Source organism: Schistocerca piceifrons, chromosome 1, assembly GCF_021461385.2.
Source record: "Schistocerca piceifrons isolate TAMUIC-IGC-003096 chromosome 1, iqSchPice1.1, whole genome shotgun sequence".
Classification (NCBI taxonomy): domain Eukaryota; kingdom Metazoa; phylum Arthropoda; class Insecta; order Orthoptera; family Acrididae; genus Schistocerca; species Schistocerca piceifrons.
The window spans coordinates 990,972,669-990,999,911 of NC_060138.1; the positions used below are offsets into that span (position 1 = coordinate 990,972,669).

Here is a 27,243-nt window from a genome sequence, read left to right on the forward strand (position 1 = left end):
TAATTCTGAAGTTGCAAGTATTTTTAACAATCACTTTCTGAATGTAGCAGCACAAATAGGGTTAAAGGTTTCAGTTGAAGAAGCAAAAAAATAGGTTAAAAATGCCATTGCCCTGGACTTTAGGCCTTTAGAAATAGCACCATCTCCCACTGAAATTAAAGGAGTTATAAATATACCGAAAATCAAGAGCTCATGTGGTGTTGATGGAGTCAGTCTCTAACAGACTTTTGAAGTGTTTTTCTAATTTAATAACTCGGGTCCTTAGTAATATATGTAATGCTTCACTGGCACAGAGAATTTTTCCGGACAGTTTGAAATACGCAACTGTCAAACCCTTTCATAAGAAATGGGACAAGAGTGACTAAAATAATAATAGACAAATCTCACTGCTGACTTCATTTTCTAATAATGCTATCTGCACATTTACCCATCAAATAGTACAAGCTCTAAATAACAAATTATCGCTAGTTGGTATTTTTTGTCTCTCTTCAGGCATTTAACTGTTTTGATCATGTCACATTCTTAGAAAAACTCAGGTTTTATGGAACGGAAAGCTATACACACAGCTGGTTTGAATCATACTTAATGAACAGAAAGCAAAATTTGTGCTGAATACCACAAATAATGTTGGGAGGGTGGTAAATTCTAGTGAATGGGAAGTTATCTCAAAGGGAGTCCCACAGGGTTTAATTTTGGGTCCTCTGCTGTTCCTCATTCATGTGAATCACCTCTCACTTAACGTTCAGCAAGCAGAACTAGTACTTTTTGACGATGACACGAGTGTTATAATAAATCACATTCGAGAGAAAGCAGCTGAGGATATTGTTAAGTATGTCTTTTAAAGAATTATTAAGTGGTTCTCAAAAAATAGACTCTCCCTTAATTTGGAAAAAACTCACTATATCCATTTCTGTACACCGAATAGAGTCATACCGACAATTGATGTATCATATGAACAGGGCTCAGTTAACAGGGTAGATTTCTCCAAATTTTGGGGTGTTCACATTGATGACAACTTGTACTGGAAGAAGCATATTACCGAGCTTCTCAAACAATTAAGTTCAGCTTCTTTCACTCTTCGTATAATCGCTAGTCTTGGTAATAAACAGGTCAGCCTCCTAACGTACTTTGGATATTTCCACGCAATAACGTCTTATGAAATAGTTTTCTGGGGTAACTCAACTCTTAGACACAGAGTATTGATTGCACAAAAGAGAGCAGTGAGAATAATTAGTGGTGTTCACCCAAGGAAGTCATGTAGGCACCTTTTCAATGAGTTAGGTATTTTAACTGCATCATAAGAGTACATATATTCGCTAATGAAATTCGTTACAAATAATCCATCTCAGTTCGCGAAGAACAGTGATGTTCATACATACAACACTAGAGGGAAAAACTACCTTTCCTATCCGTTATTGAGGCTGTTAGTTGTTCAAAAAGGAGTACATTATTCAGCAATAGAAATCTTTGATCATTTGCCCAACAACATAAAGTGTCTGGCAGGCAGCAGATCAAGTTTTGAATCTAGCTTAAAATCATTTCTTTTGGTCAGCTCCTTCTATTCCGTCGACGAGTTTCTGTTTCAGAACTGGTAAAAAAAATGAACCTCTAAACGTAGTTGCATGTGTAGATCAAAAAATTTCACTAATATTAATATTAGCACTATTCATATGTGTGTATATATATCTTGTAATCTGACTTGTTCCACATCATGTCGATAAAATAATCGAGAAAATGATCTACAGAACATGACATAACTCAAACTAAACTGAAACTAAAACCACTTACTGTAAACTTACAGTTCACCACTGGTCATAATCGTTTTTTAATTATTTATTTATCATTTGCAGGAAGGCCTTGTTCATTTTAAAAATTTTGAAATTCGATTTTTTAAAATATTGCCAGAAGGCGTTTAAGATGTTCATAATCTTATATTTGTTTGTGGTGATACTAAACTGCCTTTTTAAATTGCTTTCTCGGTGGAGAAACGTAATACTTATTTATTTTGCCCAGAATGGTTTCGAATTTTAGTAGAGACAGGATGCAGGACCTCTTTTTCCCCGGTATAAAATGACAACCCAAAGAGTTTAAAGAAGTACCTGGATACTCACTAAATAGAGGATGCCCTGCTATTGAAACTGCTATGATTGGAAGGACAAAATACGGATACCCAAGGAATTGCTTTCCCCTGTTTTCTGGCACGTCCATTGTTCTCTGTGTGGGAGGGGGGCGGGGCACCTAGGGATATACAAAACAATAATGAAAATTAAAGATTTTAGGAAATTAGTTGTCCAGTGTGAGGGGTGTATGAGAGCTAAGAGCAACCCGAGTACCGCCATTTATTACCTACAACACTCGCCTGCTAGCTGTGTTAATTGGAATTAAATGTCAGCCCTGGTTGCTTTCCATGTCCATTCCTAGACTTTGTGGGATCAGTCTACTGGATGGCTTAATGTCACTTTCAGTACCACTGTACACGAATTGCTCGAGACCACCCTTACCATCCTCATATTTACCTTCTCCATAAATCCAACAATGTCTAACTTGCGGACCATTAAGGACCTCTTGCCTGAGAATAACAATCCTAAAGTCATTAGGGAAAACTAGGAAGGTATGAGGAACAATATTCAGATTGCACACTGGAGGGAGGTTGCCCAGTTAAAAAGAGAAGGTGCGCTATTTCGGTATTTTTTTGGAAAGTTTTCTGTAGAGAGCGAAAGGTCATAGATGGTGACTTCAAAAATGTTGCCTCAGACTGTGGGGCCACACAAAAAAAATATTCAGAGTGATTTCCCCAGTGAGCTTCTCGATCGAAGATCAGTCCACCCAGTTGTGTATCAGGGCAAATATCAGTAAGTTACCGATCTCTTCTGGTAACCACGCGCGCCACGCCCACCCCCACCTGTTTCGACTGAACCCTTGGGTGCATGAATGGCTGGATTTGCAAAACTGCATGACGCAGGTCTATAATATCCTTGTCTCAGAAGAAAGAAAAAAAGCTATTCATTAAAAAATTATTATGAAATCATGATGGATTTGGCAACACATGATAAATAAGATAGTATTTATTTTGATGTTGTGATCATTTATTACATGAAATACGAAATCGTAAGGTGCATCATAATTTTTCTGAGATTAAGCAAAAAACATTCGCTTTTACTTGACCTACATCAAAAGTTCAGCTAGTGAAAAATACCCGATTTATAAATAATTACACTATGTTTTCACAACTGATTTTCGTGCACTTGCTGCATTTCTGATCATTCTTTGTATCTAATGTATGTGGGCACACAGAACATTACCTTTTTGATGATCTCTCAGTCCATATGCAATTTTCAGGTATTGGCGAGTAACTCCACAGTGTTCCATGGTTTTTAGAACATTCTTTATGAGGTGTAGACTGTTAACTCCCTTCCCCATATCAATATCATTTCTTGTTCAAATTCAATCAGTAAAATTCCTCGTTTATGAGGAATGCCTTCCTGGTCACTGGACCGTTCCTACGAAAATAAACAGCGTACTTATGGGTTGTACAACCATTCCATTTGCACATATGTCAAAAAGCTGTCATATTGGCTCTCTACTGCAGTTGTATGTCAAGAATATCAACACTTGATTCAGTTCTGTTATTGAATAAAACCATCTCTAGATCCTTTTCAGGTTCTTTATCTAACGTGCCATAGTGGTGCAGAGAACTGAGCTGTATAAAACTGTTGTTGGTAAAACTTCGCTAGACTTGGAAACATTCGTTTCTGGTGGAATTACCTTGTTGTGTTGTCTCTAATTTAACATTGTTGTAGTCTTTATCTGCAGTAGTTCTTCAAATAATGAGCACTTGTAAAAATTATTCATTGTAATATTTGTTGAAGTTCCCCCTGTCCCCCAACATCTTTGTTGGTGTATATACTGTAGTACAAGCAACACTCGTTTATTTTGTCTGACAGTGGTCCAAAAATGCTTTTGTTTCCTCAGGCTAATAACCTGCCATTTTCTTCTAGATACTGGCCTACCTTCTAAATCAGTATAACGCACAATTTCCTCTTACATTATTTGTGAGATAAGGTAAACCACTTTGTTCTTAGAGTGACAGTTACATTACCTTGTATTGGTTCAGTAGGAATTTTCGTAATATTGTGTAATCCATTTATTCTGAATAGTAGCCTGCGTTTCGCTTCACTGAGTTCCATCACTGCCAATAAAGGAGTAAACACTCTTCTAAACTGTCTACATTTGGAATGCTAGAAGGCGCGGATTCATTATCCTGGGGATTATCAGTGCCACCCTCCCGATCAAACAAAACTTCCTCGTCTACCCATTTTTGATTCCAAATTCTGATCACATTTGCTGCTGACTTCAGTTGATATTCTTTCTCTTCTAACAGATAATATGCATGCATGCTATAAGTGAAAATTAAAAGTACCTCACATAACGATTCTGCTCATGAAACTATACTTACGCTTATCTCAACCAATTTTAGCGTGAAGACGTACATTTACCTTCAAAAGTATACCCAATTGAAGCTTTTGCAATATTTTCGACTTATCAACAATAAGTGAAGCTGTGCCAAACGTAATTGTTGTCGGTAATTCAGCAAATAATAAGCCAGACAGACCTATAATAAACTATTCGAAAAAAGCCTTGTTTGCTATGATGTCGAAAGGTCGCGCGCAATATATTAGACTTGTTGGATTACAAAATTAGTAAAGAAATGTAATTAAATTGACTTGCAACAGATAATTTCTTTCCTAAAGAACTCAATTGTATTATCAAGGATTACACAGCACGTAAACTAAAATATGTCATTTTTTAGGGATTTAGTTGGTAAAATGAAAGGTTGTCGCGTCAAAAAGACCCCTGTGATTCAATTAAGGGTCTTGGAGGAGTGAGAGGGGAGGATTGCTCTGTGTGCGAGCCATATCTGAGCCACACGCGTGCGATATCGAATATCGATAGCAGCCGATATTCGGGAACAGCTTTGCTCGGTTATTGGGTAAGCATTTTTAAAATTTTGGATTTCTGTTTCTTTTAATATTACTATGAGTCGTTTAGGTTGTTATAAAGCTTTTATTTGTCCGTGGTACTAGAAGAATGTTCACGAACTGTGTTCCTAATTTACTTTCTCGGTCGAGAATCGTTATATTTATTTATTCTGCAAGGTGCTTTTCCGAGAACCATGAGAGCTTCCACGTCAAGTGTTTGCTGTTTGTTTTTTTTTTTTTTTTGTGACTCTTAATGTTAGTAAATTGTTGTTAAAATTTTACATGCTTTTGTTCGTCTTCTCACCCTACCATCTTCCTACTGCTTCAATGTTTAAGGATGCATACTCCTTTCTTGTCTTGAAATTGTGTGGGTAATGTTCTGCTGATAGTCCGATGATATGTTTGCTGCCACATACTTTCTGCACACTAACCTGCATAATCTTTTGCTTGTCACTTTCGCCAATTACTTTACAAATTCCGAAACAATGTAACCTATCCTTTCTAGATTGTTTGATTGGATGTCTCCCAAAGCTCTGATTAACTCTGACTCTAAAACCGGTATCTCCTATGTTTTCCATATCGATTCCCATTTATTACTCGATCACAGTCATCAGATAAATCCTCCTGTCGTGGGAACGTCAGTGTACTCTTTCCACCTCTTGCTGTCTGCTCTGTAGTTAACAGTGGAATTACGATTACGCTCTTAATATTGACATCCTTTAATTGTACCAAAGGTTGTTTTGCCTTTTCTATAGGATGAATTTATATTTTCGATGGACATTTCTTTCTCGATTTCTTCACATGTTGCCTGCAGTCGCTTCACCTTGGCTTCCTTTCACTTCGTTTTTACATTAGTCCTAAGTTACTTACGTTTCTGTGTTCTTCAATTTCCCTGAATATTTCCATACTACCTTTCGTCGATGAATTGAGGCACTTCTTCCGTTACTCGTCGTTTTCTCACACTTACTTTGCCGCGCGGGGTAGCCTCGCTGTCTGAGGCGTCTTGTCACCATCCGGGCGGCTCCCGCAGTCTGAGGTTCGAATCCTCCCTCGGGCATGGGTGTGTGTGTTGTCCTTAGCGTAAGTTATTTTCAGTTAGATCAAGTAATGCGTAAGCTTAGGGACCGATGACCTCAGCAGTTTGGTCCCATAAGACCTTACCACAATTTTCCAAATTACACTTACTTTCTTAGTACCTGTGTTTGCGTGTCCATCTTCTGTTATCGCCCTTCCTTGATATGTCCATTTCTCTCCAAGTGAAATGTCTACTGTGACAATCATTGCCGCAGTATCTATAGCGTCGGAGATCTTGAAATGCATCTTATCATTCCTCAGTAGCTCACTTCTTTGCTGTGATCGGAGTCCACATCTTCTCCTGGGTACACCTTACAATCCAGTATCTGATTTCGAAGTTTGTTTCTCGCCATGATGAATCCAGCTGGTTTCTTCCCATGCCTCCAGGCGTTTTCCAGGTATATCTCCCCTGCTTGTGTTTCTTGAATAGCGTATTTGCTTTTGCAAGCTGAAATTTACTGCAGAACTCAAGCCACCTTCTTTCTTCCTTAACCCAATTACCGTGCCCAAATCTTCCTTAACTATTTATTCTACACCTCCCCTACTGCATCGTTCGAATCACTTATAGCTATTCGATTTTCATCTAATTTCATACAGAGTTACTTGTTCAGTGTCTTCATGTACTCTTTCTATATCTTCAACTTACGCTTTCGGCATCAACATGTGCATCTGAATCATTGGTGTAGCGTAGGTTTTGCTGTGGACTTTGATGTCAATAATTCTGTTATTGGTTGAGAGAAACTCAGTCTCTGCCCTTCAGTTCTATTCATAATGCATCCTACTCCCGTTACCCCATTTTTGCTGCTCTTGGCAAGCTCAGCGGACAACATTTGAAACATCCCCCCCTAGAAGAGCACAGTAATCAATCTGGAGCCTGTAATTAGACTAGAACTGGTACCAGGCCGTCATCTAACCATTCACCACTGACGTAATCATGACCCTGGAGTACTGTGTATGTGCGAATCGCTTGTATGGTGAGTCGTCGCAATGACGGGATGCTAGAATGGAGCTATCCTTTTATGGACGTGCTCATGATCAGAGCGTGAATGAAGTTGCCAGATTTGTTGATGTCTTAACACAAAATGTGGTATGTGTCTCCGAAGAATGGTGTATTATTCTCAGCCACTCGGCGTAACAACAATCCCTGGAAAGGTCCTAATCGGTAGGGATATAAGATGACTGTCATATCTTGTTAATGATAATTGGTTTCAAACTCAATATTAATTGCTAGTGACAGTGAATTCACATCCATCTTAATCAGTTCCCTAGCGAATATTGACAAGAGAGCCCTATGTACTGAACATTTGGAGTCCGGTACCAAGCAAACCTGGGGTGGCGTCTTTGATCAGCAATCGAAACGTCGTCGGTCCTTGGTTTGAACCCCGCTACCGCTCACGTTTTGAATGAAAGTTTTCAGCAATGGTGGCCGAAGACTTCCGCTATAAAAAGTCACCCTCATTCCTCCAATGGCCTGGTCAAAGAGAGCAGAGGAGCAGACAGAGTTCAGGGCACTCTCTTGCGCTTGGGGTGTGGAACTGCCCCTGAAAGACAGACGGGTCAGCAGTGATCAACGGCAATAAGATGTCTTTACAAAGAATGATTCTGCTTCACATGGCTGTGATTGCATTACCGTGGCTATCGTTCCTTGTGGCGCTACTGAAAGTGCCGATGGAAGAATCAGCAGTGATCAACGGCATGAGGATGTCTTTACGAAGAATGATTCTGCTTCACATGGCTGTAATTGGATTACCGTGGCTACCGTTCGTTGTGGGGCTACTGCAAGCGCTGATGGTCTGGAGAGTTTTTATGGACGTTATGTTATTACTTACAGTAGTTTTCAGATTAGTGATGTGTATTATAGAGATGTTAGTACATCTTATTTTAGTTGTAATGTGCCTCTTGTTGTTAGGACTCCCAATAATCGTAAGGTGGACGACTCAGAGGCAATTTGTGTATCATGAAAAGGTGACGGTGTATGTAGAAGTATAAATGTTTTAGGTGATCTGACTGTGTATGACCATAAATGAAGTTGTGACCGTCAAAAAGACCTACATATTGGTCTTACCACAAATACACATGACGTATATCCAGAGGACATGTTGCCTGTAACTGAGAAAGTGTCAGATGAGATCTCCATTGGCAAAATATTTCTCATTAGTCCCCCATTCGGATCTCTGCGTGGGGACTGATACATGAGAAAAGGACTGAATAATTAAAGAAAGGGTAATGTACTATGAGTACTCACGTGGAATGTCAACAGTTTGAACTTGGTAAGGTTCAAAAATGGTTCAAATGGCTCTGAGCACTATGGGACTTAACATCTGAGGTCATCAGTCCCCTAGAACTTAGAACTAATTAAACCTAACTAACCGAAGGACATCACACACATCCATGCCCGAGGCAGGATTCGAACCTGCGACCGTAGCGGTCGCGCGGTTCCAGACTGAAGCGCCTAGAACCGCATGACCACTGCGGCCGGCCGAACTTGGTAAGGAAGTTAAAAAAATCTGGAAAGGGAAATGCTAAGGCTCACTCTAAATATAGTGCGTATCAGTGAAAAGAAATGGAAAAGAGACAAGGATTTCTGGTCAGCAGCAGCACAAAATGGTATTAGGAGAGTGGGAATCGTTATGAATAGGAAGGTAAGTCAGAGAGTTACATTACTACGAGGGTCACTCCAAAAGAAATGCACACTATTTTTGTAAAAATACACTTTTCATTCTGACTGTGTGAGACTTTTACAGTGTGTGGATACATCCTTCCCTCTTGTTTTCATTCTTAGTTCAACCTGTTCCCGTGAGGGGCGCCGTCACAGCATGTCTTCAAGGTGGCTGCTACACTTGACGTTCGTCAGAAGCAACGTGCTGTCATAGAATTCCTGTGCTGTGAAAACTAGACAGTGGGAAACATTCACAAGAGGTTGAAAAAGGTGTATGGAGATGCTGCTGTCGATCTCAGAACAGTTAGTCGGTGGGCAAGCAGGTTACGTGATGAAAGTGGGCACGGCAATATCGAGGATTTTCCTCGCAGCGGCAGGTCTCGTACTGCACACACTCCAGACAATATGCAGAGAGTTAATGAATTGGTGACTGCTGACAGACACATCACAGTGAACGAATTGTCACGCTACGTTGGGATAGGGAAAGGAAGTGTTTGCAGAATACTGAAAGTGTTGGCGTTAAAAAAGTTTTGTGCCAGGTGGGTTCCCGGGATGTTGACAATGGCTCACAAAGAAACAAGAAAAACGGTATGCAGCGAGCTTCTGGAAAAGTACGAGAATGGTGGAGATGAATTTCTTGGAAGAACTGTGACACGTGATTAAACATGGCGCCATCATTTTTCACCGGAGACGAAGAGGCAATCAGTGGAGTGGCGTCATGCAAATTCACCCAAGAAGAAAAATTCAAAACCTCGCCTTCTGCTGGAAAAGCTAAGGCTACTTTTTCGATTCCGAAAGACTCTTGCTTGTGGACATCATGCCAGGTGGAACAACCATAAATTCTGATGCATATGTGACGATACTGAAGAAACTTCAAGCTCGACTGAGTCGTGTTCGACCACATCGGCAAAAGCAGGACGTTTTGCTGTTGCACGACAATGCACGGCCACGTGTCAGTCAAAATACCATGGAAGCTATCACAAAACTCGGATGGACAACACTGAAACACCCGCGTTACAGTCCTGACCTGGCTCTATGTGACTATCGTCTCCTTGGGAAATTGGAAGACTCTCTTCGTGGAACAAGGTTTGAAGATGATGACTCCCTTTTGCACGCTGCCAAACTGTGGCTCCAACAGGCTGGTCCAGAATTTTACCGTGTGGGTATACAGGCGCTGATTCCAAGATGGCGTAAGGCAATTGAGAGGGGTGGAAATTATGTGGAGAAATCATAATATTGTTCCTAAAGGATGCATCTACACACTGTAAAACTTTCAAACATGTAGAATAAAAGATTTAAAAAAAAAATAATAGTGTGCATTTCTTTTGGAGTGACCCTCGTATAAACAGTTTAGTAATAGGATTAATCTCATTAGAGCCGACAAGAACAGTTCAGATACTCACGCCGATGTCGAAGCAGAAGATGAAGAGATAGGGAAAGTATATGGGGATGCCCAACGGGTAATTGCGTAAAGTACGTAAGTGCATCAAGGGATCACCAATTTAGTATTGGAGGGCAGCGTGGAGGGTAAAAATCGTAGAGGGAGACCAAGAGATGAATACACTAAGCAGATTCAGAAGGATGTAGGTTGCAGTAGGTACTGGGAGATGAAGAAGCTGGCTTAGGATAGAGTAGCAAGGAGAGCTGCATCAAACCAGTCTCAGGACTGAAGACCACACCAACAACAACAACAACGTAAGTGCGGGTAAGTACGTAAAGGAATGTGAAAATTTAATAATCATAGGGGATCGGAATTCGGTTGTAGGGGAGATTTGCAATAAATTTCAGCTAGTAATAGCGAATACCCTGTTAAAGAATAACAAGAGGAGGAGGTATACTTGAAAAAGGCCGGGAGATTTCAGTTAGATTACAACAAGGTCGAGCAGAGATTCCACAATCAGGTATAGTATTTCAAGGCGCACCCAAGAGAAGATGTAGACTCACGTCAAAATTTATAACGACGAAGAGTAGGCTGAAGTTTTAAGAGATTAGTCAGGAAGAATGAAAGCACAACGGGATACGGAAATACTAAGAATTGACGAGGTAGTATTAAACTTCTCGTAGTCCGTAGATACTGCGATAATGAATAGCTCAGCAGACAGTTTAGTTGAATGGATGTCTCTAGAAAGGGACAATCACAGAAGATGGAAATAAAAACATAGGGTCAAAGGAGGTAACTGCGAAGAAACCAGAGGTTAAAGAAGAAATACCTCAGCTGATCGACGAAGGAAGTAAGTACAAAAAGGTTCAAGGAAATTCAGGAACACAGAAATACAAGACTCTTAGGAATTAAATTAATAGGAAGTGCAGCGAAACTGAGGCAAAATGGCTGCATGAAAAATTTGAAGAAACCGAAACAGAAATGATTATCGGAAGGACTGACTCAGCATATAAGAAAGTCAACGAAAAAGAAATGACTGTCGGAAGGACTGACTCAGCATATACAAAAGTCAATACAAACTTCGGTGAAATTAAAAGCAGGTAGTGTAACATTAAGAGTGCAATGGGAATTTAATCGTTAAATGCAGACGACAGAGCGGATAGGTGTAAAGAGTACATCGAAAGGGGAACCAATACCCTATGACGCGACAGAAGAAGAAGCAGGAGTCGATACGGAAGAGCTAGGATATCCAGTACTAGAACCAGAATTTAAAAGAGCATTGGAAGACTTAAGAAACGGAGAAGGGATCTATAACAGTCCATTGAAATTTCTAAAATCATCGTAGGAGGTCGCAACACAACGACTATTCACGTTGGTAGAGTGTATACAATTGACGATATACGATGACTTTCGGAAAGCGTCATCCACACAATTCCGATGATTACAAGAGCCGCCAAGTACGACAATTATTACACAATCCGCTTAACAGCTCATGCTTCCAGTTTACTAACAAAAATTATATACAGAACAGTGGCAAAGAAAATGGAGGATTTGTTAGATCACATGGGCGCTGACAACCTCTGCATTGAGCGGCGGTAAGCTCCAAACACACTCACACATGGTGATCAGTTCGCGTTTAGGAACGATAAAGTCACCAGAGAGGCAGTTCTGACGTTGTGATTGATAATGTATGCAAGATTATGAAGTAAAATGGTGCAACATGTTCGAAATTCAGAGAAAAATGGGGGTATGCTGTAGGGAAAGACAGGTAATATTCAATATGTACAACAACCAAGAAGGTACAATAAGATTGCAAGGCCAAGAGCGAAGTGCCCATATTAAAACGTGCGTAAGACAAGGAGGCAGCCTTTTCTTATTGTTCAATCTATACATCGAGGAAGCAATGATGGAAATAAAAGAAAGTTTCCAGAGTAGGACTGAAATTTACGGTGAAAGGATATCAATGATACGGTTCACTGATGTCCTTACTACTCTTAGTGAAAGTGAAGAAGAATTATCGGATCTTTTGAAAGGAATGAGATGTGTAATGAGTACAGAATACCGTCTGAGAGTAAATTGAAGAAAGACGAAAGTAATGAGAAGTAGCAGAAATGAGAACAATGAGAAACTTAACATCGGGATTGATAGTAACGAAGAAGATGAAGTTAAGGAATTCTGCTACCTAGGCAGTAAAATAACCCATGACAGTTGGAACAAGAAGGACACCAAAAGCAGAATAGCTCAGGCAAAAAGGACACTCCCGACCAAGAGAAGTCTACTAGTATCAAACACAGGTCTTAATCTGAGGAAGAAATTTTTCAGAACGTACTTTTGGCCCAGAATTGCATACTACTGAAACATGGACTGTGGGAAAATCGGAACACAAGAGATTGCAAGCATTTGTAATGTAGTGCTACTGAAGAATATTGAAAGTTTGGTGTATGGATAAAGAATGAGGAGGTTCTCCGCAGAATCGACGAGGAAATGAATATATGGAAAGCACTGACAAGAAAAAGGGACAGTATGGTAGGAATTATTATTATTATTATTTTTTTTTTTTCATTTTCATCAGTCTACTGACTGGTTTGATGCGGCCCGCCACGAATTCCTTTCCTGTGCTAACCTCTTCATCTCAGAGTAGCACTTGCAACCTACGTCCTCAATTGTTTGCTTGACGTATTCCAATCTCTGTCGTCCTCTACAGTTTTTGCACTCTACAGCTCCCTCTACTACCATGGAAGTCATTCTCTCATGTCTTAGCAGATGTCCTATCATCCTGTCCCTTCTCCTTATCAGTGTTTTCCACATATTCCTTTCCTCTCCGATCCTGCGTAGAACCTCCTCATTCCTTACCTTATCAGTCCACCTAATTTTCAACATTCGTCTATAGCACCACATCTCAAATGCTTCGATTCTCTTCTATTCCGGTTTTCCCACAGTCCATGTTTCACTACCATACAATGCTGTACTCCAGACGTACATCCTCAGAAATTTCTTCCTCAAATTAAGGCCGATATGTGATATTAGTAGACTTCTTTTGGCCAGAAATGCCTTTTTTGCCATAGCGAGTCTGCTTTTGATGTCCTCCTTGCTCCATGACCATCAATCCTGATGTTAAGTTTCTCGCTGTTCTCATTTCTACTACTTCTCATTACCTTCGTCTTTCTCCGGTTTACTCTCAAACCATACTGTGTACTCATTAGACTGCTCATTCCGTTCAGCAGATCATTTAATTCTTCTTCACTTTCACTCAGGATAGCAATATCATCAGCGAATCGTATCATTGATATCCTTTCACCTTGTATTTTAATTCCACTCCCCAACATTTCTTTTATTTCCATCATTACTTCCTCGATGTACAGATTGAAGAGTAGGGGCGAAAGGCTACAGCCTTGTCTTACACCCTTCTTAATACGAGCACTTCGTTCTTGATCGTCCACTCTTATTATTCCCTCTTGGTTGTTGTGGATATTGTATATGACCAGTCTCTCCCTATAACTTACACCTACTTTTTTCAGAATCTCGAACAGCTTGCACCATTTTATATTGTCGAACGCTTTTTCCAGGTCGACAAATCCTATAAAAGTGTCTTGATTTTTCTTTAGCCTTGCTTCCATTATTGGCCGTAACGTCAGAATTGCCTCTCTCGTCCCTTTACTTTTCCTAAAGCCAAACTGATCGTCACCTAGCGCATTCTCAATTTTCTTTTCCATTCTTCTGATTATTATTCTTGGAAGCAGCTTCGATGCATGAGCTGTTAAGCTGATTGTGCGATAATTCTCGCACATGTCAGCTCTTGCCGTCTTCGGAATTGTGTGGATGATGCTTTTCCGAAAGTCAGATGGTATGTCGCCAGACTCATATATTCTACACACCAACATGAATAGTCGTTTTGTTGCCACTTCCCCCAATGATTTTAGAAATTCTGATGGAATGTTGTCTATCCCTTCTCCCTTATTTGACCGTAAGTCCTCCAAAGCTCTTTTAAATTCCGATTCTAATACTGGATCCCCTACCTGTTCTAAATCGACTCCTGTTTCTTCTTCTATCACATCAGACAAATCTTCACCCTCATAGAGGCTTTCAATGTATTCTTTCCACCTATCTGCTCTCTCCTCTGCATTTAACAGTGGAATTCCCGTTGCACTCTTAATGTTACCACCGTTGCTTTTAATGTCACCAAAGGTTGTTTTGACTTTCCTGTATGCTGAGTCTGTTTTTCCGACAATCATATCTTTTTCGATGTCTTCACATTTTTCCTGGAGCCATCTCGTCTTAGCTTCCCTGCACTTCCTACTTATTTCATTCCTCAGCGACTTGTATTTCTGTATTCCTGATTTTCCCGGAACATGTTTGTACTTCCTCCTTTCATCAATCAACTGAAGTATTTCTTCTGTTACCCATGGTTTCGTCGCAGCTACCTTCTTCGTACCTATGTTTTCCTTCCCAACTTCTGCGATGGCCCTTTTTAGAGATGTCCATTCCTCTTCAACTGTACTGCCTACTGCGCTATTCCTTATTGCTGTATCTATAGCGTTAGAGAACTTCAAACGCATCCCGTCATTCCTTAGTACTTCCGTATCCCACTTCTTTGCGTATTAATTCTTCCTGACTAATGTCTTCAGCCTACTCTTCATCACTATTATATTGTGACCTGAGTCTATATCTGCTCCTGGGTACGCCTTACAATCCAGTATCTGATTTCGGAATCTCTGTCTGACCATGATGTAATCTAATTGAAATCTTCCTGTATCTCCCCGGCTTTTCCAAGTATACCTCCTCCTCTTGTGATTCTTGAACAGGGTATTCGCTATTACTAGCTGAAACTTGTTACAGAACTCAATTAGTCTTTCTCCTCTTTCATTCCTTGTCCCAAGCCCATATTCTCCTGTAACCTTTTCTTCTACTCCTTCCCCTACAACTGCATTCCAGTCGCCCATGACTATTAGATTTTTGTCCCCCTTTACATACCGCATTACCCTTTCAATATCCTCATACACTTTCTCTATCTGTTCATCTTCAGCTTGCGACGTCGGCATGTATACCTGAACTATTGTTGTCGGTGTTGGTCTGCTGTCGATTCTGATTAGAACAACCCAGTCACTGAACTGTTCTCAGTAACACACCCTCTGCCCTACCTTCCTATTCATAACGAATCCTACACCTGTTATACCATTTTCTGCTGCTGTTGATATTACCCGATACTCATCTGACCAGAAATCCTTGTCTTCCTTCCACTTCACTTCACTGACCCCTACTATATCTAGATTGAGCCTTTGCATTTCCCTTTTCAGATTTTCTAGTTTCCCTACCACGTTCAAGCTTCTGACATTCCACGCCCCGACTCGTAGAACGTTATCCTTTCGTTGGTTATTCAATCTTTTTCTCATGGTAGCCTCCCCCTTGGCAGTCCCCTCCTGGAGATCCGAATGGGGGACGATACACGTTACGTATCTTTAATGCAGTGGTTTCCATTGCCTTCTGCATCCTCATGTCGTTGATCATTGCTGATTCTTCCGCCTTTAGGGGCAATTTCCCACCCCTAGGACAAGAAAGTGCCCTGAACCTCTATCCGCATCTCCGCCCTCTTTGACAAGGCCGTTAGCAGAATGAGGCTGACTTCTTATGCCGGAAGTCTTCGGCCGCCAATGCTGATTATTTATCAAAATTTAGGCAGTGGCTGGGATCGAACACGGGACGTGTTGATTATGAATCAAAGACGCTACCCCTCGAACACGGTGGTAGGATATCTGGGAGAAAATCAGAGAATAACTTCTATAGTACTGAAGCGAGCTGCAGAGGGTAAAAACTGTAGAGGAAGATAGAGATTGGGAAACACCCAGAAAATAACTTAGGACGTAGGCTGCAAGTGCTACTCTGAGATGAAGAGGTTGGCACAGGAGTGGAAATCGTGGTGGGCCGCATCAAACCAGTCACAAAACTCATGATTCAAAAATAAATGAATAAATAAAATAAACAAATCAAAAGGCTATTTGATAAATCTGCAGGCCCTAATGGTCAATGAGTGGTTTTATCTGACACGCCTGAAAAATACATGTGGACCCACTTTTTCAATGAGCTGGTGTCGTTCTTAAGGAAAGAGGTGGTGTTGCACGGCAATTTCGTGATGATCCCTGGAGGCTACTAACTGTTTTCCTGGAGTGCGCATTATCCTTTCCTGCACACCATCATGCTGTCCAACTACAACTGTTTGATTGCGTAGTAACCAGCAGCCTTGCTGAATATTCTTTGTTGTGAGAAGTAATCCATCAAATACTTCTGTCTATATGGCTAAGTTGCCACTTATGTTCAGTTTGTCGACTTATGTTCAGTTTGTCCTGTGAGACGTGTTAGTGATGACGAGGAGGTCGGATAGATTCGAGAACATTTATTCACACTAGCGACATATCGTTTGACCCTTTCCTGCGTCAAAAATTCGTTGCCTTTCCCTGGGTTTTTGATGGGATATTTAAAAATAAATCTAAATCTAAGGATCCGGGAAATGGGTCGTTGTTTGCTTTTGAAATAAGTACTACGTTGACATTCCTCTGTAACAGAAATCTAATTATGAATCTGTTTCCAGTGCTAAATCTTGAAAGAGGGAACCATTTATTTACATTTGAGGTAATTTCGGAGACATTTTTACGCTTTTTGTGAAGGTATAAAGAACTACATTTATTAATATTCTAGCTTCAACAAATATGCGCTATGTATTAAAATAAGTGCAAAGCAACAATACATAATTTTTGTTAATATTTTGCTTTAATAATGGAACTTGTTAATTCTGTAATTTACAAATTATTTCATCATCTGTTGGAAGAAGTGAAGTAGATATACAAAGCATATCATCTAACTTTCACGTGTCAGTCTTGGACCATACTGACACATTAGATGTCGTGTCATATCAGCTGCAAAATGCGCCTGTGACCCATTAATCACATAATTATAAAATGGTTAAACTGGAGCGATGATACAGATAATACTGAGGGGAAAGTAAACCAAAGACTGCGTTTTATTGGCAGAATACTTAGAAGATGCAACAGGTCTACTAAAGAGACTTCTTACACTAGGCTTGCGCGTCCTCTGCTGGGGTATTGCTGTCCGGTATTGGATCCTTTCAGATAGGGCAGGGAGGAGATCAAATAAGTCAATCGCGAAATAGGGGAGAAAGAGCCACTGATGTGACAAGGGAGTTGGGGTCGCCATCGTTAAAACAAAGACGTTTTGCTTTGCGGCGAGATCTTTCCACGAAATTTCAATCAACAACTTTCTCGTCTGAATGTGAAAATATTTAACTGTCGCCAACCTACACCGGGAGAAATGTTCTTCCTGATAAAGTAAGAGAAATCATAGCTCGTACAGAAAGATTTAAGTATTCACTTTTCCCACGCGCTGTTAGAGAGTGGAACGGCAGCGAAATAGCCTGAAGGTGGTTCGAAGAACCCACTGCCAGGCATTTTAGTGTCAATCGAAGAGTAGTTATGTAGATGTATCTCATTCCTCATTCTTGCGCAAATTAAGGTGAGGCCTTGAGAAAATTTGACGGCTATTAGACGGCAACTTAATAGAAATTTTTGTCTCGCAAACAGTCTGTTTGCGGAGACATGTCCGCTGGAAAGGTTTTGCCTCTATTACTGTACACTTTCATTCCTGTATTTCCACTGTTAATTATGATACACCCTATATACAAATTTATCACTTAGGGCACCTATGACGCCCCTCTCATGTCGACATCCCAGGCAGCCTTTTTTGTCGCCTGGGCCTTTAGCCTGTCCTGCGATCAGTCATGTTGAGAAACGAACAAAGGGCAACGAAACTTGATAGGATTGGAAAACCATAGCCTACCTGTTTCACAATTGAAGATTTATAAAGCCTTTACCAAGGTTTCGAAAAATATAAATTTGTCTTCTTCAGGTGGGACATGGGCTTGTAGAATCACACATTGACGGCTCTTGTCTAGTACAATGTTCATGTCAACAACAAATATCAACAGTTGAAATGCATAACTGAAGGTAGTAGCCTAGAGCTGCAGGGCTTTGTGATGCCACTGGAGCCAGCTGACATTTAGTATGGCTTTACGATAAAGACTCTGGAGAAACTTTCAAAGGCCAAGATCGCTAGTATAACATTTATTACATGTAGGTAACCGGTTTCGGCCAAACTATATTGGTATCTTTGGATCTTAAGCCTTACAACATTACATCATCCGTTTCATTAGTACTGTAAGTGGTGTTACTTCACGTGCATATATAAATCTTAGCTGGAACCAATAGCACTAGTGTTTCATTTTAAATGTTTTACGGCAAAAGTCTACAACATTAGACTACTATCTTCAATTATGCATTTTAACTATCGATATTTGTAGATGACATGCACATCGTACTAGACAAGGGACCTTTGCATCAAACAGCCGTTTCTCTCAATTTGTGATTTTACGAGTATATTTCCCTTCTGAAACATACAAAATTTATATTTGTCGAAACCATGATCAAGGGTTAGTAAACTTTTAATTCTGCAACTAGTTGGCTGTTATTTTCCAATCCTATCACGGTTCCATGTGCACTGTTGCTGCAGCGCAACCATGTTTAAAGTTCTAAGTGGAGAAAGACTCCAGTGCCTCTGCAAAGGAGTAGTTGAGGAGCTCTTAGTCAAGTGCCTCACTTGGGGTAAATTAGGGCACGCATCACGGTATATAGTATGTGCCCTACGGGACTAACCTCTTTTAAGTTTGTGTCGAGGGGCGAGGGGAGTTGTGTAGGATTTGTCACCCGCAAATGTGGACCCGCTTCCCAGTGAAGTCGTCCTTTCTGTGGTTACAGCGCCTCGCACAGAAACATCGGTGTCTTGTCGGTATCTTCGAGAAACCCACGAATGGCTCTGAGCACTAAGGGACTTAACAGCTGATGTCATCAGTCCCCTAGAACTTAGAACTACTTAAACCTAACTAACCTAAGGACATCACACACATCCATCCCCGAGGAAGGATTCTAAATTGCAACCGTAGCGGTCGCGCGGTTCCAGACTGAAGCGCCTAGAACTGCTCGGCCACACCGGCCGGCCGAGAAACCTACACTGACCTGGATTGTGCATAGAGCTTCAATTCCTTGACAGGAATCCTGCAACTGCAGACAATACACTAATATGTGCTGACCATATTACTAACAAGATTTTTTTTTTATTTTGTTGTTTTTAGTCAGGAGTGAAGGTGCTGAAGTCAAGGTGTGGGTGGTGCATGAAAGGGAAGATAGATGGCAGTTTTCTGGCTCTTTGGAGCAGACATTAAAATTCAAATCACCTCTTGAGGTTTCCTGTTGTTATTCGTCAGAGCATATCAAAAGTAAGTTATAATCGCTTTAGATCTGATCCCTAGATTGTTCAGATTTTTGTTTCATTCTTTGCACTTGGTAAAGTTTCATTTTGGGATATGCAGCGATGTTGTTTGTTTAACGCACCGACACTTTTGTAGAGGAATTCGCTGATATTCGATTGTACAGTCAACGGTCAATCAGTATTACACGGTACAACACGTTCGTTACAGACGTGGCAACGCATTTGTGACTACCTATTCAGCAAGTGCTATGTCTTTTAGTAGCTTGCTGAGCTGGACAGATCTTATTATCTGGATCAGGTACGAAACATTGGGAAGCTTTTTTGTTACTTAATGGAACCTTAAAGTCCCTCTGATGCTCTGTGAATAAGGAAAAATGTCACAGATACCTTGTTGTTTATTGACAATGAATACAGTTTATTCACTGCAGTATCTAATATCTTAGTATTATTGAATTCGTTACCTTTAAACGTTTTCTCGGTTGGACTAACCACCCTACTGCTTCGAGCTATATTTAAAGAAAGACATCGTTCCACCAGGCTGTATTTTAAAATTTTACTTTATTCACCACTACTAGTTCCGAGCCTGGCTGAATTTCAAGTGTGATATGCTTAAGTACCTGGTAGGATGATGTCTTCCTTCAACTATATCAGGTCTGTGGTGTCCAACCAGAAGAAATTGAATTAATCCAACTAAGAAAATATGTACACCATCTCCTAGTTCTGGAAATAAACGTTGGCCAAATTGGCAAAGACTGACGAATTCTCCCATTTGACACGATTTCGTGTGAAATAGGGGCGGTAGGGAGAGAGAGAGGGGGGCTTGCGTAAAGACATTTCGTATTTCACCTACACAGCAAGTATTACCGCCCAAAATAAATTATTTTCGAAAAATTATTCTTTCTCTGCCCCACAAATGGGAAAGAACGCCCATCTATGAAATTCGACATAGTGTGTAATGAAATATGAATCTGATACTCACCAAAACAGTTATGTATATTGTACGAAAATGACAAATGGACGGCTATGATTCATATTCTATTCTTTGAAGACTGAGGGGTATATGGCGCGCCAGATTCATGACCAAAAGTGAAACGTAGAAGCAACTATTCCTGGTATGGGCAGTTACGAAATAGTGAGGACTTATGCTACTGTATAATTGAATTCTAATAATAATAATAATTACACACAAAGTCCGATTCAACGGAAAACATTGAAATTTGTGTTTATGGTTCAAATGGCTCTGAGCACTATGGACTCAACTTCTGAGGTCATAAGTCCCCTAGAACTCAGAACTACTTAAACCTAACTAACCTAAGGACATCACACACATCCATGCCCGAGGCTGGATTCGAACCTGCGACCGTAGCGGTCGCGCGGTTCCAGACTGTAGCGCCTAGAACCGCTCGGCCACTCCGGCCGGCCTGTGTTTATGAGTACCGAAGCGTGACAGGTAGGCCCAACCAAGACATTATGCATTTATCTGAACTCCACTTTGTGTGGAATAAATGCGGAACATCCGAAGCTATTGGTACGATACTGAATTCACTAGTTACACCAGAAACAGTGGCCTGATTGTGAATACAAGTCTGCGTTATTAAAACTACTCTGATCGGTTTTCACTGCTATATTCGCTAAGACCTCAGTTACGCTCATTCGTGTTATTTCTTCCATAGGAAAAAGCACATAGATTCTGTGTCATAACGAAAATTACACTCTGAGTCGTAGTGAAACGATGCTACTTGAAGCTGATCTGATGAAAGTAACGAGGTGAAATAACAGTTCACGCCACAGAACACCTGTTTTCACCCCTCTGTTTTCTACAGATATTCTTTTATTCCGCCGAGCTGTGCTAATCAAGGCTTAAAGGGGCATCAAAAAGTAGGGGGAAAAAACAAAAAAAAAAGGAGAAAGAAGGAAACGGGAGGTGAGCTCAGCTGTGCGAGCACTGTGTCCTTTCACCTGCAAATATTTAATATCCTGTGCTTGCACATTCACTTTTATCTCAGCGCGCGTGGCGCCGGCTGTAATCTGAAACGGGCTTAAGGCCCGCAGCGACGCCGCTGCCGCTTGTGACGGAATATGAAACGAACACTCGACACGGAATGCGCCGGCTGTCGGCCGGCGGCCGGGGTGGGGGTTTTAAACCGAGGGCGCTCGACGTCACACCACACCACAGCGCAGCACACCACAGCACGCACACACGCTATAGCAGGCTCACCGTGGTGAAAGTTGCCGATGGCGTTCTGGATGCTGTTCGCGTCCGGGTCGCGGTTCCAGCGCTCTGCAACCAAAAGAGAGAGGAACATTGTTCTGTGGCACGTTACGGTGCAAACAGCTTCACAATTGCACAACTTAGCTACACAGAGAAAATAGTGCATAACGCGTTTTCAGGTATCACACTTAGCTAAACGTTTACATGCTAACCTTCACCTGTCACCATTACGCGCCTCATCTATTAACCCTTTCGTGGTTGATGAGACTCATATGCCCCACTACAACACCATGAATTTTTAAACATTGGGACTTCTGTATATATCTGTTGCTAGCATGTACGGAGATATTTTGGGGCTCGGAGAAAAATACTGCTGACCATGGAGTGAATATTTAGCAGGCTGTGAGCGATCAAATGGGGCGGAGTGTATTTATAGTGTCACTGTTTCATGAAAATCAAATAAAATCATCATCTTCTCCATTCCAAGAGCGTCTGAAGTACTAAATGTGTGTTTCTAAACGTGATAGACTTTGAAGCTTCCTGGAAGATTAAAACTGTGTGCCGGACCGAGACTCGAACTCGGAACCTTTGCCTTTCGCGGGCAAGTGCTCTACCAACTGAGCTAACCAAGCACGACTCACGCCCCCTCCTCACAGCTTTACTTCCGCCAGTACCTCGTATCCTACCTTCCTGCATGGTTCGCGGGAGAGCTTCTGTAAAGTTTGGATGGTAGGAGACGAGGTACTGGTGGAAATAAAGCTGTGAGGACGGGGCGTGAGTCGTGCTTGGGTGGCTCAGTTGGTAGAGCACTTGCCCGAGAAAGGCAAAGGTCCCGAGTTCGTGTCTTAGTCCGACACACAGTTTTAATCTGCTAGGAAGTTTCAGATAAAAATGTTCTTCGTTTTTTTGAAGCTTAACGGATTTTCACACAAATCCTGACCACTGGTTAATGTGCTCAGTACGGAGTGTGACGACCTCTACCAGCAATACAGGCTTGACAATGATGGGGCATACGATGAATGATGTTTTCAATCTCACGGTGAGGCAATAATGTCCGTTCTTTCTGCAGAACTGCTCACACGTCTTAGAGAATGGTTGGTGGATGCTAACGTGATGCATTCCGTCTCACTAGTGCATCCCATGCTATATGGGATACAAATCGAGAGAGCGAACAGGCCACGCCACGCGTGCATCATCTTCCTTTTTCAAGAAAACATCAGCCACACGTGTTCTATGAGGTCGAGCATTATCGTCCATCGATACGAAGTCTCGGCCCACAGCACCTCACGACAACCGCACATGAGGCCCCAAGATCTCACCACGATGCCTGAAAACAGTCAAACCTTGCAGATTCACCTGTACAATTTCATGAAGAGGTCTTCGAGTGGTGAACATAATCCCTGCCAAAACCATTAGGGGTCTACCTCGATATCGGCCTCTTTCCACAATATTTGGGTTTCTAAATCGTTTTCCTTCACTTGTGACTCTGCCGATAATCACTGTCCAGACGAAATCAAGACTCATCTGTTCGACCGTCAAGGTGGCATATTGACGACTCCACTCTACACGTTCCCTTCTCTGAACACGTGTCAGAGGTACACATACACCAGCTCTCCAACAATAAAAGCCACTCTGCCGAAGCCTTCTGTACACAGCTTGCCTCAATACAACACGTCTAGTGGATGGTGCTAGGTCAGATCCCAGTTGCTTTGCAATGCTAAGGCGGTATCGTCGTGCCCTTAAGATAAAAGTCCCCCCTTTTTGATACTGCACTTGGTCAGTCCTGCCCTGGTCTTCGGGATACACTTTCGGTCCTTATAAAATGTCGCCACATCCGAGAAACAACAGAACGATTCACATTAAGCCATCGGGCCACATCAATTTGCGACTGTCCCGCTTCTATTCTTCCTATGGCCTTCCTCCGCAGAAAGTCTGGTAGGCGTCTATGACATACTGCACCATCTGAGACGGTGTATCTACATCTACATATACATCCATACTCCGCAAGCCACCTGCCGGTACGTGGCGGAGGGTACTTTGAGTACTGCTATCGGTTCTCCCTTCTATTCCAGTCTCGTATTGTTCGTGGAAAGAAAGATTGTCGGTATGCCTCTGTGTGGGCTCAAATCTCTCTGATTTTATCCTCATGGTCTCTTCGCGAGATATACGTAGGAGGGAGTAATATACTGCTTGACTCCTCGGTGAAGGTATGTTCTCTAAACTTCAACAAAAACCCGTACCGAGCGACTGAGCGTCTCTCATGCAGTCTTCCACTGGAGTTCATCATCTCCGTAACGCTTTCGCGATCACTATATGATCCTGTAACGAAGCGCGCTGCTCTCCGTTGAATCTTCTCCATCTCTTCTATCAACCCTGTTTGGTACGGATCCCACATCGGTGAGCTGTATTCAAGCAGTGGGTGACCAAGTGTACTGTAACCTAATTCCTTTGTTTTCGGACTGCATTTCTTAGGATTCTTCCAATGAATCTCAGTCTGGCATCTGCTTTACCGACGATTAATTTTATATGGTCATTCCATTTTAAATCACTCCTAATGCCTACTCCCAGATAATTTATGGAATTAACTGTTTCCAGTTGCTGACCTGCTATATTGTAGCTAAATGATAAAGGATCTTTCTTTCTAAGAATTCGCAGCACATTACACTTGTCTACATTGAGATTCAATTGCCATTCCCTGCACCATGCGTCAATTCGTTGCAAATCCTCCTGCATTTCAGTACAATTTTCCATTGTTACAACCTCTCGATATACCACAGCATCATCCGCAAAAAGCCTCAGTGAACTTCCGATTTTATCCACAAGGTCATTTATATATATTGTAAATAGCAACGGTCCTACGACACTCCCCTGCGACACACCTGAAATCACTCCTACTTCGGAAGACTTCTCCCCATTGAGAATGACATGGTGCGTTCTGTGTCAGTAGGCTGTTTAGGTTCTTATATTGGTAACGCCACCGCCACCTAGCGCTCTGTATGAAAATCGCGGGCTGTGCTGTGTGCAGTCTGTGGCTGGGTGGCATTGTTGGAATTTGTCATGTATAATTGTTCAAAGGGGACGTTTCATCTGTTATCTAGGAACTCTTCACTCCAATCGCACAATTGGTCTGATAGTCCATATGCTCTTACTTTGTTCATTAAACGACTGTGGGGAACTGTATCAAACGCATTCCGGAAGTCAAGAAACACAACATTTACCTTGGAACCCGTGTCTATGGCCCTCTGAGTCTCGTAGACGAATAGCGCGAGCTGGGTTTCACACGATCTTTTCGAAACCCAGTCTGATTCCTACAGAGTAGATTTATAGTCTCCAGAAAAGTCATTATACTATAACACAATACGTGTTCCAAAATTCTACAACTTATCGACGTTAGAGATATAGGTCTATAGCTCTGCACATCTGTTCAACGTCCCTTCTTGAAAACGGGGATGATCTGTGACCTTTTCCAATATTTCGGAACCCTACGATCTTCTAGAGACCTACGGTACACCGCTGCAAGAAGGGGGGCAAGTTCCTTCGCGTACTGTGTGTAAAAGCGAACTGGTATCCCATCAGGTCCAGTGGCCTTTCCTTTTATGAGCGATTGTGGCTGTGGGAGTACCAGGCAAACATCCTGTTTGATAAGTGCCCTGACGTCATAGTGGGTTTGGTAGTCCGTTGCCAGAATGCTATCTTCCGTGCAGAACACAATCGTACTGACGTCTCATGACAGTTTTTATGGTTATACTGTGAATCAGGCGCAGAACGGAGACGTTGTGGTTTGTTGCTATAATTTTGGACTGATGTGTAGTTAGATTCAGGGATCACATGTGTCCGACTTCGCAGATTTTTCAAAATCGTTCAGCTTAAAATTCTGTTGGTAGCGAGAGTGAATTATTTATCACAAAGGGAGACAGATTCTGAGTTTTTATTTTTTAAATATATCTAAATAAATTTTAATCCTGAAACGTTCAAATGAACGGAGAAGAGAATAGAGTTTAATTTATACACGTACTGTTGGTAGGCTAGGAGAAAGTGAAATGTATTATGGACAGCACTAGAAAATGTAGGAATTTTACGGGTTTGGTGTTTGCTGATGATCAGTGTCGCATGAAGATAAACTGGTGACCTATAGGTAAATTGATGAATATAAATAAATAGCCATATGTTAAAATATATCATGCAAATGCGTAATGCATATGGATTTCTCTGTCCCTCCCCGTACACATTATGAGGCGTCTGCCAGTAGGATTTACTTTCGGCACATAAAAAACAGGTTTTGTATAATCAGAACTAACGTGTAACGTACCTGTAACGAGTAGCACGGCGACGGAATTCTCTTGTAGCCACTGATCGATACAGTTCCCCACAGTCGTTTAATGAACGAAGTAAGAGCATATGGACTATCAGACCAACTGTGTGATTGGGGTGGAGAGTTCCTAGATAACGGAACGAAGCATGTCATTCTCAATGGAGAGAAGTCTTCCGAAGTAAGAGTGATTTCGGGTGTGCCGCAGGGGAGTGTCGTAGGACAGTTGCTATTCACGATACACATAAATGACCTTGTGGATAACATCGGAAGTTTACGGAGGCTTTTTGCGAATGATGCTATAGTAAATCGAGAGGTTGTAACAATGGAAAATTGTACTGAAACGCAGGAGGATCTGCAACGAATTGACGCATGGTGCAGGGAATGGAAATTGAATCTCAATGTAGACAAGTGTAATGTGCTGCGAATTCTTAGAAAGAAAGATCCTTTATCATTTAGCTACAATATAGCAGGTCAGCAACTGGAAGCAGTTACTTCCATAAATTATCTGGGAGTAGGCATTAGGAGTGATTTAAAATGGAATGATCATATAAATTTGATCGTCGGTAAAGCAGATGCCAGACTGAGATTCAATGGAAGAATCCTAAGGAAATGCAATCCGAAAACAAAGGAAGTAGGTTACAGTACACTTGTTCGCCCACTGCTTAAATATTGCTCACCAGTGTGGGATCCGTATCAGATAGGGTTGATAGAAGAAATAGAGAAGATTCAACGGAGAGCAGCGCGCTTCGTTACAGGATCATATAGTGATCGCGAAAGCGTTACGGAGATGATAGATGAACTCCAGTGGAAGACTGCATGAGAGACGCTCAGTCGCTCGGTACGGGTTTTTGTTGAAGTTTCGAGAACATACCTTCACCGACGAGTCAAGAAGTATATTGCTCCCTCCTACGTATATCTCGCGAAGAGACCATGAGAATAAAATTAAAGAAATTATAGCCCACTTAGAGGCATACTGACAATCTTTCTTTCCACGAACAATATGAGACTGGAATAGAAGGGAGAACCCATAGCGGTACTCAAAGTACCCTCCGCCACATACCGTCAGATGGCTTGCTGAGTATGGATGTAGATGTAGATGTATATCACAGATCACGTAGAACTGCTTACGACACAGACGAGAAAGAGATCTCCAGATCATAATATGTCATTGGAATGTTCACATCACACTTGAAGCGGGGATAGATCTACCTCATCCTACGGTGCCAAAGAGCTTACCTCGAATTAAAAGTAAGAGAAATGCCTTAGTATTTGACTGCGGCCTCGAAATGGAGATAG

At 41.5% G+C, this 27,243-nt stretch overlaps 1 protein-coding gene across 1 annotated transcript in view; it reads right to left on the reverse strand.

The window, feature by feature from the left end:
- The window catches only part of LOC124777019 (lachesin-like), a 1,140,424-nt gene that overhangs the window by 195,555 nt on the left and 917,626 nt on the right, over nt 1–27,243 (reverse strand). The window contains exon 3 of the mRNA XM_047252275.1: nt 21,642–21,704. Coding sequence (XP_047108231.1) covers nt 21,642–21,704 — 63 coding nt within the window. The remainder of the gene's footprint in view (nt 1–21,641; nt 21,705–27,243) is intronic.